The sequence below is a fragment of the Notamacropus eugenii genome, chromosome 6 (assembly GCF_028372415.1).
Source record: "Notamacropus eugenii isolate mMacEug1 chromosome 6, mMacEug1.pri_v2, whole genome shotgun sequence".
NCBI classification, from domain to species: Eukaryota; Metazoa; Chordata; class Mammalia; order Diprotodontia; family Macropodidae; genus Notamacropus; species Notamacropus eugenii.
Window position 1 is genome coordinate 55,985,755 of NC_092877.1, and position 13,338 is coordinate 55,999,092.

General features: G+C 39.7%; 1 protein-coding gene across 3 annotated transcripts in view; it reads left to right on the top strand.

Moving 5' to 3' along the window:
* The first annotated feature begins 1,346 nt into the window (after positions 1–1,346).
* The window catches only part of ACOX3 (acyl-CoA oxidase 3, pristanoyl), an 85,642-nt gene continuing 73,650 nt past the window's right edge, over positions 1,347–13,338 (top strand). Inside the window, exons 1-5 of one of the 3 annotated variants that reach the window (XM_072620133.1) lie at positions 1,347–1,487; positions 8,377–8,551; positions 10,017–10,250; positions 11,574–11,648; positions 12,663–12,752. In XM_072620133.1, the coding sequence (XP_072476234.1) occupies positions 8,390–8,551; positions 10,017–10,250; positions 11,574–11,648; positions 12,663–12,752 (561 nt within the window). In that variant the 5' untranslated portion in view covers positions 1,347–1,487; positions 8,377–8,389. Of the gene's footprint in view, positions 1,488–1,749; positions 1,868–8,376; positions 8,552–10,016; positions 10,251–11,573; positions 11,649–12,662; positions 12,753–13,338 lie in introns of those variants that run through there. The other 2 variants (XM_072620132.1, XM_072620131.1) reach the window with 2 other exon arrangements.

The following is a 13,338-nucleotide window of genomic DNA, read 5'->3' on the forward strand; positions in this document are numbered from 1 at the left end:
TGGTGATGACCCACCATACAATGGATGACCTTGACATCTTTGATGTCTAACTATGCTCCAAGGGCTCCACAGTGCCTGCCTCAGCTGCTTTCATGGCTGTTGGAACAAATTGCTCTCACTTGTCCATTCCCGTAACTCACTGATGGAGTAATCTCTTGGTTACCTTCAACTTGGTTTAGCCTGTCTGCTTGAGATGGTTTATTGGGGTGTTTGGCTACTGTACATGCTACAGCTTCTTGGAGGCACAGGTGAAACTTGAGTGCCAGGTAGACACCAAAGGTGGATGAGCAGCCCTGAACAGGATTCGCTGAGCTCTCACACCACAGGTGCTAGTCTTCCTTGTACACCCCCCTCCCCCACATACATACACCTTGTAAAGGATTAAGAAGACAGAGGGGAGAAATTGGTAGTAGCTACTGTATAATTTTTTTTCCAGGAGTTTGGCTGCAAAGGAAAGATATATAGGATGCTAGTGGGGTGGGATGGAAGGATAGAATGAAAATTTTTTTTTAACTTTAGGATGAGGAGACAGGGACATGTTTGTAGGCTGCAGAGAGGGAGAGATTGAAAATAAGTAAAAGAGTGGAGATGACAGAAGGAACAATCTGTTGCAGGAGATAGGAAGAAATGGGCTACACTTGAAGAGGTAGAGGGATTAACTTTGGTAAGGAGTAAGGGCACTTCATCATGTGAGACAGGTGAAGGAAAAGAGAGAGAGATACACAGGGTACAGGTGAATTGGGGGTGAGAGGGGAGAATGTATTGGCTTTGGGATGTTTGTAGTTTATCTCATCAGACCATCTTGATGGGATCCCTACTTAAACTCATCTGGATATCTAGGTGGGAGGTCGGCACTTGTTAGAAAGCATCAGCACAACTTGGAAGATTCCATGTCTTTGACCTCGGAGGTTACTATTTCTGGGGAGCTGTGTCCCCCAAACTCACAGCGCACAGATTTTGAACATTTCCTCCATACTGTAGAAATGTAGCTCTTTTCTGTCCTGTTTTGTTGCACTCCTGACGAGATAATATATGTAACCGTGCTTTGCAAACACGAAAGCCCTATATACCTAGTAGTTGTTACTGTTATTATTTTTGATTTTGTTGCCCCCGGGGAGGATGAGAAAGATTACATTGTATCTATGCTTTTCTCCCGAGTCAAGGTCAAAGCCGGAGGAGGTTTGCTAGGTACGCTTCCTGGGCAAGGAATTCTTGGGGCCTTTCCCAATTCAGGGGTCTGACGCCCAAGCGTTTCCTAGGTGATCGCTCGCGTCGCCTAGTGATGACGCATAAGAGCCCCCCCATGCTGGAGACAGTTCTGAGGGGAGGGAGGGGGTCCGTGGGGGCGGGGTATAACTGTTTTCTTTCCGCCCTGCCCCCACCTCCTCTGTAGCCCCGCCCACAGCCCCAGGCGCTACGCAGCCCGGAGTCTCCTCGGGACTGGCTGGACCAGGAGGTCCCGAGAGCCCGGACGGCAGCTGGAGCCGGTAAGGGGTGGGAGCTCCGGGGCCTTTGCCCTGGGGTGGAAGACTTTTAGCAGCCGTGTCAGCCTTGTCCCTCCACTTCCTCCTCCCTTGTGCCCCCGCTGCGTGGTCCCTCCGCGCCCTTTCCGTGTGTCCCGCGTCCCTCTGCCCCCCTGGGCGTGTTTCCGTGTCTCGCTGTCCTGCCGCCGTCCCTGCGCCCAGGTCCCCGTCTGTGTGTCCCCTGCTTTCTTTTCTCTGCCCGGATGCCCTTCCCCACGTTGTTTGCGTCCCTCCATAACCTTGAACTCTGCCCCATCGCTGTGGCTCCATCCCTCTCTCCTGTCTCACGGTCCGTGTGTCCCTTTGCCCTTCTCCATTCCCATGGCTCACTGTCTGCAGACCCGGTAAGTCTGTACTTCTGCATCCTGGCTTTCTGTACCTGAGTGTGCCTCCCTCTTTGCCTCCCTGCCCCTCCCATATCCATGTTGTCCCCATACCCTGCGTTCTTCTGGGGCCTCAGGTCCCTGCATTTCTCTGGGTTTCTGGCATTCTTTATCTTCCTTCCCTCTGTGTCTTCTTGTCCTTGCCCATTCCTAAATTCCACCCCTGTTTATTTCCCTTTGTATCTCCGTACCCTTTCTGAGCCTCAGTTTCCCCATTTCTAGAGTGGGGAGGTTGAACTAGGTGAGGGATTCTTATCCTTTTTCCCCCATGAACTTCTTTGACAGTCTGGTGAAGCCTATGGGCTCTAAAGAATAATGTTTTTAAACATTTGGAGGGAATGCTACATTTCGGGTAAAAATTAGTAACAATAAAAATGTATTTTTATTTTCATTTCATTCAAGTTCAAGGATCCCCTGAAATCTACCCAGGGTTAGTGGTCCCTATGTTAGGAACCCCTGGAACAGATAACTTCTTAGACACCTTTCAACTCTAAATTTGTTGGTTCTGCTGTGGTTCCTGTCCTATGTGTCCTTGTCCTCTAGTGTTCTGAACCCTTTGTGTCTCTCTGTCCCATTTCTCCCTGTGCCTCTCTGACTCTTTTCCTTATGTCCCTTTGTCTCTCTCTCTCTCTGTGCTCCAGATATCCGATGCCTCCTGGTTTTGTAATCTTCTGTCCTTTTCTGTTACTGTGGCCTTCTGGGCTCCCAATAACTGAGCCCCATCTCTCCCCCTTCTCATGAGTTCTGTCTATAGCTCTTTTCATGTGAAGAGGCAGCAGGAAGTAGTGAAATGACTATTAATCAGGAGACCTGTAACAAAATCTGAGCTTTAATTCTGTGGTCTTGGACAAGTCACTATACTTGCCTCTCAGTTTCCTCATTAGTAAAATGGAGCTAATGACACTTAAACTTCATGGGGCTGTGGGGGAAATGCTTTGTAACCCTTAAATCACTGTAGAAATTGGAGTGTCATCATCATTAATAACAATGGTAATTATTTATGAATTACTGCACCTTATATGGCTGATGTGTGGGCTAATTGCCATTACCATCCCCTGGGTTGCCTTATATTATTACTTGTTTTACCTGGATTCCCAGCTGGTAGAAAAGCATACAACTCTTGTCAAAAGAATTCAGGGTAGGTCTGTATGATTATAGAAGATTGAAAGAGACCTAACAACTGGTATATTCTTCTATTTGATAAGTAAGGCATGAAAGCTGATCATGATATAACAAAAGTTGATTAAATCATGAGAAGTATAGAAAACATGATAATAACCTAAAACCAGATAATAAGTTAAAATAATAAGCTAGAATCCTTTAAGGCTAATCTACGAGGGAGATAAAACTAAATAGTTCTTCGTTTAACTGTAGTTCCAATGACCTAGTGCTCCCTGGGGGACTTGAATGCTCAGGCAGCCAAAAACTCCATTAACTGGAGGTCATCTGTGGAAACTGGAGACGTTTAGAGTGAAAGACAAACCCTGAAGAAGTCATTTTGAAAGATTTGAGTAAAATTAGGATGTGGAACTTGTAGTAGCTGACTCACTTGGATTTGTAACTGATGTACTTATACAGTATTATGTATTAGAGTTATTTGTGTTAGTGTTGTATTCCCTTGCTAGACCACATACTTCATCAGTTTTAGGTCAGACCACATTATATCTAAATTTTGTATTTCTACTAGTTCTTGGACAGGGCTCTCTTCTCACAGCAGAACTTTTTTTAAAATAATATTTTATTTTTCCCCAATTACATGGAAAAACAACATTTAATATTCTTTTAAAAGAAAGTTTTGAGTGCCAAATTCTATCCTCTCCTTCCCTTTTCCTTGAGAAAGTAAGCAATCTGATAAAGGTTATACGTGTGCAATCATGTAAAACACTTCTATATTGGTCATTTTGTGCAAGAAAACTCGAATAAAAAAAGAGTAAAAATTCATATGCTATTTGGACAACATCAATTCTTTCTCTGGAGACAGATACCATTTTTCATCATGGGTCTTTTGGGATCATCTTGGATCACTGTATTGCTAAGAATAGCTAACTCATTCACAGTTCTTCATCTACAATATTATTGTAACTGTGTACAGTGTTGTTCTGGTTCTACTTACTCCACTCTGTATCAGTTCATGTAAGTCTCTCCAGGTTCTTTTTCTGACATCCACCTGCTCATCATTTCTTATAGCACAGTAATATTCCCTTACAATTATATTCCATAACTTGTTTAGCCATTCCCCAATTGATGGGCATCCCTCCTTTTCCAATTCTTATAAATATTTTTGTGCAAATTGGTTCTTTTCCTCAAAGTAGGTTTTTAATAAACAGATTTGTAGTTTGTAGTAGAACATGATGTCATTTGCAACACTTGTAGGCACTTTACAAATTTGGATTTACATTGTGCATGAATAACTAACCTCCATACAAATCATTCTGTAATGCCTCAGTGTGAAGAAAAGGTGACTTTGGGTTCTTGAAATCTGTACCATCAGAATGCAAATTAATAGGTTTTAAAGCAAATCTAATAGGTTTAACAAGCAGAAATGAAGGGAGGGCATTCTGCAAGAGGGAGATGACTGGAGAAAAAGCAAAGAGGGAGGAAAATGCAGGGTATGTTTAGGTAATGGTAAATTGTGCAGTATAACTGGAATATAGGATATGTTTAGTGGAGGGTTGTTATATAAAGTTAGAAAAATAGGAGAGTGCCATCTCATGGACTACCTTGAATGCCAGATGAGGGAGTTTATACATTATTCAATTGGCTTTGAGTAGTCAGTGAAAGTTTTTGGGAAATGAACTGAATGGAATATTGAAAAGCTTTTGAATGAGAAAAATATCAATGAAGTTAGAATAAGGTAAAATTTCAAATGAGGAAAAAATCTTTGCATTATAGATATCTGATAAAGATTTTACGATCAAAAGTTTATATTACATACACACATTTATATGTGATCAAAGAATAGAAATAATTCTCAAAAGAATTGCAAACTACTGATAACCACATGAAATTTTGTTCCAAATCACTAATGATAGGAGAAGTGCAAATTAAAATTATCCTTGAGTTTTACCACACTTGTCAGATTGGCAAAGATGACAAAAGAGAGAAATAGTCATCATGAAAGGGGCTTTGAAAAGATGGGCACAGGAAGAAACAATTGGTGGAGCTGTGAATTGATCCAAACATTTTGGAAAGCAATTTGGAATTATGTGATAAAAGTGACTAAAAGGTGCACACACTTTGACCTCGAGACCCCATTGTTAGGTATATGCCCTAAGAAAGTTAAAGACACAAAATAGACTCCCACATATTTTAGAATATTCATGTATAATTTTTTAATGAAAGAAGTCAAAGAAATAGAAGCAAAGTGGGTTGGGGAATGGCTAAACAAATTCTAAAAAAAAAAATGAATATAATAGAATATTATTGTATCTTGAGAAATGAAAAATATAGGGAATTGAGAAAAACAATGGAAATCTAATATGAGCTGATGAAGTGAACAGAAGCAGGAAAACAAGCTAAACAGTGCCTCCAATAATGTAAATGAATAACACCATAGACTGAAACTGAATGCTATGTAATTATAGTAATCAATATTGACCCTGGAAAAGAGGTGAGGGAATACACTGTAGTTCTTTTATTAGAGAGGCAGTAGGAGATGGGTGCCTTGTGGCATACACTGTCAGATCCTATCCATCTGCTTTAAGAAAAAGCTCATCAGATGGTAAGGTGTTTATCTGGAAATGAATAGGAATTAAAAATAAAAGGCATCAGTTACGGTTATTAAAGAAAGGAATGCCTTAGTAGAAGCAGTTCCTTATAAAGCACTTAGAAGGGGGTGCCTCAAGGCAGAGAGAGACTAGGTATACAGTTTCTGCCTATGGCTCTGTGGGAGACTTTCATTGGCAAAATGCATTTATTCTAAAGTTAAAATAATATGCCGTCATCTCTGCAAATGCGTTGAATGGCAGCTTTACGAATCTGAACCAGAGCAGAGAGCCATGAAGTAACAGAGTCTTTGAGAAGCTGGTGTAGATACAACAACAGTTTTCGAGGTTTCTTTCAAAAGAAAATCCAAAGGCAAGGTCAGCTACCCCTACTTGTAGTCGGTTTTGTGTTTTTGTACCAGACCTGTGATTTCAACTGGTGGAGGGAGCTCCATAATTCAGGTCAGCAACTGCTCCACCAACAAGTAATACTAAACAAAACCTGATCTTCCAGTTTTCATCTGTGCTCATTACATGACTGTGTGTTCTGGGAGCCAGGGAACATAATTTATCTGTTCACAATGTTTTTCTGCCTTCATGCTCATTCTGTGGGTTCCAGACAGAGGGGAGCTTTGTCTCCACCAATGTTCTCCTAAAACAAATTCCCTCCTGTGCCTCTCACTCTAATCATGACCTCTCTGGTTTGCCCTCTATTCCAAGACACATGCCAGCTCAGTGCCTAGTCCCTGACATTCCTTAAAAGTCCCCAGTCACTTTTTGCTCCCTCTTTCAGCCACCCCTCTAAGTATAACTTGTGATCAAATCAAGTTGGGGAACCACTGAAAGTCTGAGTAAACACTGACATTGTCATAACAACATTAGGAGGCTCTTTGGGCCAATGTGCAGGGGATGATGCAGAGGAGAGACAAATTAAAGGCAGGAAGGCTTTGGGGAATCATTACAATATTTCAAGGGAGAAGAGACAAGAGCCTGCATTGTGGTGGTGGCAGCAGGAGGTGGTAGAGGGGACTGCTATTGCAGCGGTCAAACTGATAGGACATGGCTGAGGGAGAAAGAGGTGCCCCCAGAGTCTGACCTGTGTAACTTGGAGGATGGTGTCACTGTTAACAGAAATGGAGCGGCTAAGGATCCTGGAGAACCATTATCTTGTCTCACTTGGACAGGTCTCCATGTTTCCGTGGTGTGTGTGTGTGTGTGTCTTCCCTTCCTATTGATGATAAATGACTCGAAGGTAGAGACTATTATGCTTACATTCACATCTTTTCCCCAGTGCTGAGCATGTAATGGTTGTTGTCCTTCATCTTCGAAAAAGACCAAAATGACATCACCATGATAAAGTGCAATTTCAGTGTGTCTGAATGTGGCTAATCAGACCAATAAGAGCTCAGAATGCTCTACCACAGGTTGGGCACAGATAGTCCGTGTGAATATTTGAATCCAAAATTTGTGCATCCTGCATTTACTTTGTGCTGTCTCAATTCTGCTTTGCTTAAGGAGCACAGAACCCTTTCTGATGTGGGCACACAATGCTGAGTGGTCCTGTGCCAGTGTCTCCCATGTTGCACAGTCAAAGCCAAAGTTCTTGAGAGAGACCTTGAGAGTGTCCTTGTGTCACTTCTTCTAACCACCATATGATCACCTGCCCCATGCAAGTTCTCCATAAAATAATCTAGATGCTCAATAAATGTTTATTCACTATTGCAGAACTTTTACAAAGCATATCATTGCTTTCTTCCCCACCCCCCACTTCTTGTATCTATCCAGATTCTTTTATACCATCAGCTATGTCTGTAGGAGCCTCAACAGAGGTGTGGGAAGGAATTCTTTCTTGGGCCAGCTATGGAAGGAAAGTCCACAGTTCTTTGCCTCCCCAGCTTCCCCAGCTAGTACATCTGATTTCCTAGCTTGAGCTTTTTTCTTTACATTCAGTGTAGTGGAGGCTACTGCTTGGCCCTTGCTGTTGCTGACTAAAGAATCAGAAAAAAAAAACAATCCACTAAAGAAACAGCCGGTTCTTAATTTAATTTTATTATTTTTTTGGAGACAATTGGGGTTAAGTGACTTGGCCAGGCTCACACAGCTTATACATATCTGAGACCAGATTTGAACTTAGATCCTCCTAATTACAGGGCCAGTGCTCCATCCACTGTACCACCCAGCTGCCTCTTATATTAGTTTTAGATATACGTAGTTATTGGAAATCCTGGTTTAATTTTTTTTAGGCCAACAAATCGTTTCTTGATGTTTATTGAAAATTCCACATCTGCCCAACTCATGCTACATTTGATGGCATCATAGTATCTCAGAGTTGGAAGCCATCTACTATGGCATCCCTGACAAGATGGTCATCCAGCCTTAGCTTGATGTCCTTTACTGAGGAGGAGGAACCTCCCTTCCAAGGGCAGCCCATTTCTCACTTGGATAACTTGGATTGAAAGGAAGTTTTTTGTTTTTTTTCTTACTTCTGAATTTGTCTGCCTCTCACTCCCATTTCTGCCAGCTGGGGCCAAACAGAACTAGTCTGGTTCCTAACAGTTGTTCACCTTTGTGACTTGCGTGTTGGCATACAGTTGAACAATAAGTGCTGACAACATGTACAATAGTACAGTGTTACCTACTGATGGGCCTTCGTGGGAGTGTTGTTTCAGGGAATGCTGGTTTTTACTGAAGTGTCTAATAAGCTTCCTTGTCAGTTATACACTATATAAATACAAACCTAACAATATTAACGGGTTTCTTTTGCAGAATAATTTCCAAAATGGCACCAAATTCTAAAGGAAATGATTACAATCAAAGTTCTCAGGATGCTTTGTTGCCAGATCTCCCTAAAGGACCATTATGTATATATAGAGCAAAATCATCCTTCAATTGGAAGGAACTGTTGTTGTTCTTAGATGGAGAAGATATGCTCATTTTAAAGGTGAGATGTTTATTTGACCTTGTGTATAATGTATTAATCACCTGATTGCCTTGTCACATTGGGGTTTATGCATTTAAGGAGTTAGACTTTTTAGAGAAAGTGAATTTATTATCCTACATTTATTTAATGCTTTTTTTCTTTACAAAAACTGTGAGGGATGAGTAGATCAAGTATTACCCCCATTTTACAGATGAGGAGACTAAGATTTAGGGAGATTAAGAAACTTGCCTAAGGTTGTCTAATGAATACGTAGTAGAACTGAGACTAAACTCAGGTCTTTTGATGTCAAACGAGAGTTGTTTCTACTGTCCCAAAGGAACATGACCTACTCCTTTACAGTGACGTACTTCAGTTTCAAGTCCCCTTCCTGATTTGCCACAATTTGTAAATGATGGAATTTGAATTACATCTTTGTGTAGCTCACTTAAAGTATGAGGAAGTATTAACTAGGCAGACTATTCAGAGATCACAAGTCTGACTTAATGACATTTAGAGATCATATGTTATGACATTTTTACAGCTTTGTTGTGACTATATTGAACAAAAGAACACTAGATTTTAAAAACTGAAGCCCTCCATTTTTATGTCATTAGAAACTATAGCAGTACATTCTGTATATCTCTCAGTGAACTAGCATAAAAATCCTGATAATTGAAAGAAGTGTCCTCAATAAATAAAGTGAAAGTCTCACTGTCCTCTGTCCTGACCAGGCCACATCTGGGGTGTCATGGAGGTTCTTGGCCTTGCATTTTTGGAAGGACATTGACAAACCTAAACGCAAACAAAGGGGACAACTCAGGACTGGAAATAGCATCAAGATTTTAGTATAAGAAGATTGAGTGAAGAAATTAAAATCATTTAGCCTAAAGGAGATAAGACATAGGGAGGACAAGACATAGTTGGCTCCTTTATTTAAAGGAGTGCTGTGTGGATGAAGGCTTAGACTTGTTCTGCTTGGCCTCCGAGAACAAAGCAAGGAGTGAGAATGGTAAAGCAGCAGATTTCAGTTCATTGTAGGGGATCCAAAAGGGGAATAGGTTGCCTTGGGAAGTAGCAGGTTTTCCTCTTGTTAATGATATTGTAGAAGAAATTCTTGATCCCGTGGATGGATGATTGCTTTTGATGTTCCTTTTGACTCTGAGATACTTTGGTTTTTATAATGCCTGGAAACCCTTCTATCAGAAAGCTCTTGTGATTCTTGCCCCCTGTCCTCATAGTGATATGCCTGAGCCCTCTAGGAATGTATCCCTTATTCAGGCTTAGCAGCACTGCCAGGACCCAGAAGCAGCCTTTATTTTCCCCACTCTAAACCAGCAGAACAAACCTAGAGAGCTAACAACCCTCCTACTATACCTGGACTTGTCAGAAACTCCAGACCTGAACAGACATGAAAGTCAGTAGTTAGACTCAGTTCCTTTGCCTGTGATTTTTTGGTCTTTAGTACTATTTCTTTTTTCTATTCAAGAAAAGAATCTTCTCAGCCTTTGAAAATGATCCGCTCTTTGCTCATTACCCTGGTGAAGAAGTGCCTATTGAGAAGTATCGAGAGCTAAACTTTCTGCGCTGTAAAAGACTTTTTGAATATGACTTTCTTAGTATACAAGAGATGATACAGAATCCACTGAAAATTTTTATGCTGATCAACTGCCTAGGGATGTATGATTGGTCCTTATCTGCCAAATACTTTTTAAATACATATGTAAGTATACTTTTTTTCTTTTTAAAGGGAAAAATAATGACATAAGCTTTTCCATTTCAAAGAATCATGAAGACCTACTGTGGTATAGGTTCTAAAATTAAATGTCTAAAAGAATTAAAAGACATTTTGACATATAAACTTTTTTCTTAAATAAAAAAGAAGCCTGTCTTGTAGAATCAAAAGCCCTACCTTTGCTTTTTTATGGCCACTTACTTAGGTTCTTATGGGAATATATTATGGAGACCTTTTGTTCAAAGGAAATTTTTTTTTAAATATGGGAAACTATAAAAGAGACTGGGAGGTAGAATTAGTAAGTATGAGCAGAGCTAGTGCTTTTGACAGGAAAGCCATTTATCCTACTCCTAATATATGCAATACTGCAATGTGCATTATTAAATTTGTATATGCAGATGCATCAGTTAATTATAGTGGGATGATGATGATGGTGATAATGGGTCTCCATGGCCACCTTCTAGTGAAAAATCTCTCTGACCTTTGTTAGAATAGTCCTTGAATGCACTAGAGCCTTTCTAGTTGGGTAGAGCCTGTCAGACTTGTCTTCCACTGACATGGCTTGTGAGAAACCAGGGCAAAAAGCAGGCTTCAGAATAGAACTTTAGCAGAGGAATTATAACAGCCATTTTACAGACAAGGAAAATTGAACTGAGAGCTTAAGGGACTTGTCCATGATCACGTAGTTAGTATACGTGGAGATTCTAACCCATGTTTCCTGATATATCCAGCGCTCTTTTCCTTCCACCTCTATGAAAGCTATGATCCTAAAATGATAGTTGTGTTTTCCACTCTTTAGGATTATTACCCGTGTTTGGCCTCTTTATATTCTAAAATTTTCACAAATGAAAGTAAGTCAAAAGTGTCTACATCTTCTTCCTGTTGTCTGATGGCATGAAAGATTTCATAGAAGTAGATGCAAGCTTTTACATTTCTGAAATAACACATTCTAGCTTTATATTGTTTTATTGGTTTTTTTCCCTTACCTACTCATGATCCTTTTCAAGTTTTAAAAATTCATTTTGGACTCTGTCTTACAAATCAGTTTCTTTGGGTCAGAGATAGTATTTTATCATTAATATGTACTCAGGTTCTTAGGTAAGTATTGTAGTTCCTAATGTAGGAATCATAGGAAAGGGATCATAGAATTTTAGAGATGGAAGAAATGCAACTCTAATCATCTGATCTAGTCTTGTCATTTACGTATGAGGAAGCTAAGGCCCAGAGAAGAGAAAGGACTTGGCAGAGGTCTGTGACAGAACTGGCATACAGTTCAACAATTGCATATTTAATTGTTAATTATATTTTCAGGTTTTTACTTCTGCTATTCAGAATTCTGGGTCTCAAAGACATATGCATTTTATTCAGAAAACCTTAAACATGGAGGTAAGTTTAAACTTAAGTTACAGCTTAAATTCATTTTCATTTGGTCTCTGTATCATTGAAAATTCTGAAAAGGGGAGGAAAATAGATGATAGTCTTCAGGCTACATGTTGCAGGAATGAATGGTTAGCACTTTCTACCATTTTGGTTCTGTCATTCTGGGTCTCAAGCTACTTAACCTATTCTCTAAAATAGTAAAATTCCAGTGTTCTCTGAGCAAGCACTTCCTCAATGACTACTCTCTGAATGTTATCATAAAGCATAGTGGAGGAGAAGCCTAAAACTATCCCTCCTTCTTCTGTTGTGCTCAGAAAGAATTGTGATATCCACATACCCACCTCCAAGGTGGATTCTAACCCATGGTCTTTCTGGCTTCAGGTGTGGTATTCTGGCCACTATGCAATGTTTTTGCTATATTCAGAACACTGCCTTTTATTTGCCAATTTATTCCAGAGAGATTGGGTATCTGTGTTTCATTAACAGCTTTAGACTGACCAACAAAGTGACTTGTAGCAATGCTCCTTAAAAGACAGTTTCATTCCCAGGAAAGAATTTAGATGGATTACAAGTTAGTTGTAATGGGATGGTTTTCTGGACTTGTGACAGATGTTCTTAGAGAAAGAAAAAGTGATGGATTTTCCTGCCAAGCTCCATCTGATCAGTTCCTGTTGTGTCCTTCAAGAACCCACTCAAATATCAATTTTGACTAATTATTGTCACCCCAAAAAACTATGAGTTTTTTCAACCCCTTTTTTGAACCGAGGAGGAGCATTCCGGATTTCTTTTGTACAGTGTTTGCGTTATATTTTATGTTGTAGTTACTTGTGTTCATGTCTTACTTCCCCTATTAGATTATAAGCTCCAGGAAGCAGAAACCCTGTCTTCCTCCTCTTTATATCTCCAGTATGGGACATAGAGACTTGAATGTAATAAGTGCTTACTACATATTTGTGGTTTTGAATTGAGATAAGAAGGAAATATGTTCATTCTTTGTTGACCTTGTGCTTGAATATTTAGATTTTTGGATGTTTTGCTCTGACTGAAGTAAGTCATGGGAGCAATACCAAGGCTATTAGGACAACTGCCCAATATGATCCCACCACTCAGGTTAGTATTACTACATGGATCTTTAGGTTCATAACGTAAAAATGTCTGGTTTGGTACTAACACTTTTAAGATCAAAATTATGTTAATAATTTACATTAACACATATGCATGCAAATAATGTATTATATGTTATATTATATTGTATATATTATAATGTATACATGTATTAGTACATCATGAAGACAAATAAGTAATTCGGAAATAGAATGTATTTGGGGATCAGAATCTGTTCACAAGTATGGATATTTTGGAGGAAATTTTTAGTAGTGGCCCATACGTGTTGGGAGAGCAAGAAAAAAGCATTATGTTGGCCAACTCAATTATCTTTTGAAGTAAACTTCCTTTAAGATTTTCCCAGTAGCCAACAGCAGTACAAAAGATTTCAGTGTTGAAGAAAGATGTTCTTTCAAGGCCAGGGCTTTATTAGCAACAAGGTAATGGCCCTAAATGTGTACTTTTATCGTAAATATGTAGTCATTTTTTAAAAAAATTGCAAAAAGTATTATTAGGTCATTTGACCTTATCAGCAAAACATTGTGAAATAGTGCATTTAAAAGGAGAAAAATCCTGGCAATATATGTTCAGT